The following is a 2,933-nucleotide window of genomic DNA, read 5'->3' on the forward strand; positions in this document are numbered from 1 at the left end:
TCTCAGCGGCAGTAGTTGCGGCGGCCATAAACGCTTAATTATTAGCTTTGGTAAACTCTCCCCATGGTCATCCATGGGTTGTCACAGCCTGCTTATATACTAATAGTGGTTAATTAAGTAAATTGCGTTGTACTTCACTTGTCAATTGCGTGACACATGCAGGCAGGCTGGTTGGTAAACACACCACAATCAATGTAATTTAAGTACTTAAGAGCATCTCCAACAGTCGCGCAACGCGCCGCGCGCAAAAAAGGCATTTTCCGTGCGCCGTTCGCCTGGTTTGGCGCGGACGGCAGCGGTGGCTCCAGCAGGCGCGTCAAAATTGAGCGCACGCGCGTAGCTCCAGCGACCGTGCTAAAATGCAGCGCGTGCTAAACAGTGCGTACATTTTTTTAATAAAATTCATAGATAGAAAAAAACGATACATAGATATTTTACATAGTTCCATAGCATAGATAGATAAAAATTATTTAGATAGTGCAAAGACATAGATAAAAACTACTAGTGCAGCTACAGTCTACTCCCAGTCGTCATTGTCATCGTCATCGTCGCCATCCTCGCTGGTCTGATCCGAGGTATCGAGCCACATGTCTTCCCAACGATCATCATCAGATGTAAAGATCGTCTCACCACCATTTTCAACTACATCGCACTGGGATAGCGCCAGGGCCTTCCGCCGACGCCTGTCCAACCGCTCAGTGCGGCGCCTTTGCGTCTCCTCCTCGCGGCACCTTGCCCAGTAGCCTTGCTCGTAGGAGACGTCCTCTGGGTGTTGTTGGCGCCACTCCGCCATGACCAGCTCGTCCTCATGGGCGACGAGGAGGCGGTTCTGCCGCTCAGCGTGCTCCGCACGGTCTTGTGCCGTGCGAAGACGAGGCGGCGGGGCGACGTCCAGCGCCTGCTGCAGCGTGTGGACATCGTGGAAGTTCATCTGCTGGCGCGGCCTGCCTAGGCGCAACGCCGCCGCGTCGTACGCGCGGGCGGCCTCGTGCGCCGTCTTGAAGGTGCCGAGGCCGAGCCGGAGTTGGCCGGACCGTATCTTCGAGTAGAACCCGTCGTTGGGGCGCTGACGGACGCCGCGATAGCCCGACACTTCTCGGCGGCACGGCGGCATGGTGGCGGGGCGTTGGAGCGGTGGCGCGGGTGGCAGCGGAAGCAACCGAGGAAACGGTGGAGGGGCATGTGGCAACGGAAGAGAAAAAGAAACGTGTGCAATAGGCGTGTGGCGCGCGCCGCATTTAATAGGCGCGCCGGAAGCGGTGTGCCAAAATAAACGCGCGACCTGCCGCTTTTTTCCACGCGCACGCAAATCGTTCCCGCGCGCGTGATTTTCCCGCCACCACTGGAGCGCGCCGAAACGTCCCGCGCGCCCAAAAAATTCGGTTTACCACGCCCGCGCTTTTTACCGCGGCGGTTGAAGATGCTCTAATGTTTAGTAATCTAAGCGCGCGTCTCAATCACGCCGCAGTCGCATACTACATGATGCATATCGTGTTAGATGGGACGGCAACACAACATTTTAAGAGACAATATTTCCGTGTCTGCAGGGAGGATGCAGCTAGCTCATTATCCACTAGAGCCGGCCGGCCATACAGGAAACATACACGTGACGACTTAGTAGGCTCATAGTAGGCTCTCGTTATGTTTCAAATTAAGGAAAACGAATATATCCCTTCATGAAAAATATCCATTTGTTCAAACCCAATGAATAGTTATCACGGAATGTAGAAGTGCATGCTTTAGCCAATGCAACCAAAAAATCAATCTGATGAAAGAGACTAGGCATCACATTATATGTCAACACTCCCCCTCACGTATGGCTCCTTCAGATCTAAACGTGGACCGAAAGTGGGTTGCAATTTAATTGAACTAGCCGGATTTAATTGAACCAGGCGGGTCTTGAACTCAGAGCATCTCCAGCCGTGCCCCAACAGGCCCTCCTCAGGCGTTTTTGCTGCGTCGGCGCCGAAAAAACGGCCCAGTCGCGTCCTCAAAAGCCCGTTTTTCGCCGACTCGGGCCGAACCGGTGCCGGCGGACCCAGGTCGAACCCGGATTCCTTGGGGGTGCCGGCACAAGCGAAAAGGGCGCGTGGGTCCGCCCTGTCGGCGAGGCGAGCACCTCTTCCCGCCGTTTCTTCCCGCGTTTTCCCCACTTCCCTCCCGTACTCTTCCTTCCTCCCGCCAATCTCCCTCCTGCTCGCTTCCCTCCCAGCCGGCCGCCATGCCACTGAAGAAGTACGTCGCCCCCCGCGCGGCGGCAACCGCGACCGCCTCCGTTGCCAGCCGAAGCAGAGGAAGCCGAGGGCGCCGCCGATCAAGCCACCGGGCATGTCAAACGCCGAGTGGAGGGCGGAAGTTCAGCGGCGGGAGGCTGTCACCGCCGACCGGCGGAATAGGGCCATCGTCAAGAAGGCCCGCGACAACGCGGCGCGCGCGGCTGCGGCTGCCTCGGCGGACCAAACCGAGGCCGAGGCGACTCGCGCGGGGATGATGAATCCACCCGGAAGCCACGCCCAGTACGCGCCCTGGGGCCAGCAAGGCGTCGGCTCTCCGCAGCCATGGGGATCGCCCTCACCGGGCTACGTCGACGGGGACGCGCACGGTGGGTTCAACCCAAACGTCACCTTCCCCCATGGATACCCGGCCCAGCGCACGCCCTCTCCCGCCTTCGCCGGCGTGCAGTACCCTCCATACAACTACTCGCCGCCCGCCTACGCTTCCTCCCCGACGCCCCCGCTACGCCGTGGCCCGCTGCCCTTCTCGCACCTCGGCGACACCGACGAGACCGAGGCCGACATGGACGACATCATCGCGGCAGGTTCGGCCACAGCCGCCGCGTCTCCCGGGTTCATCACCTAGGACAAGGTGGTGGATCTCAGCGATGGCATGGACGGCGAGCTCGGCTACGTCTACGGCGAGGACGAGCAGGAGGA

At 58.7% G+C, this 2,933-nt stretch overlaps 1 protein-coding gene across 1 annotated transcript; it reads right to left on the reverse strand.

Annotated features, from left to right (window-relative positions):
* Positions 1-517: 517 nt before the first annotated feature.
* On the reverse strand, positions 518-1,114 carry LOC147957103 (uncharacterized). The gene has a single exon (XM_087531581.1). The coding sequence runs from the start codon at positions 1,112-1,114 to the stop codon at positions 518-520; it is 597 nt and encodes a 198-aa protein (XP_087387707.1).
* Positions 1,115-2,933: the final 1,819 nt, after the last annotated feature.

The sequence above is a fragment of the Triticum urartu genome, chromosome 7A, assembly GCF_056163025.1.
Source record: "Triticum urartu cultivar PI428250 chromosome 7A, HENAU_Tu73, whole genome shotgun sequence".
Taxonomy (NCBI): domain Eukaryota; kingdom Viridiplantae; phylum Streptophyta; class Magnoliopsida; order Poales; family Poaceae; genus Triticum; species Triticum urartu.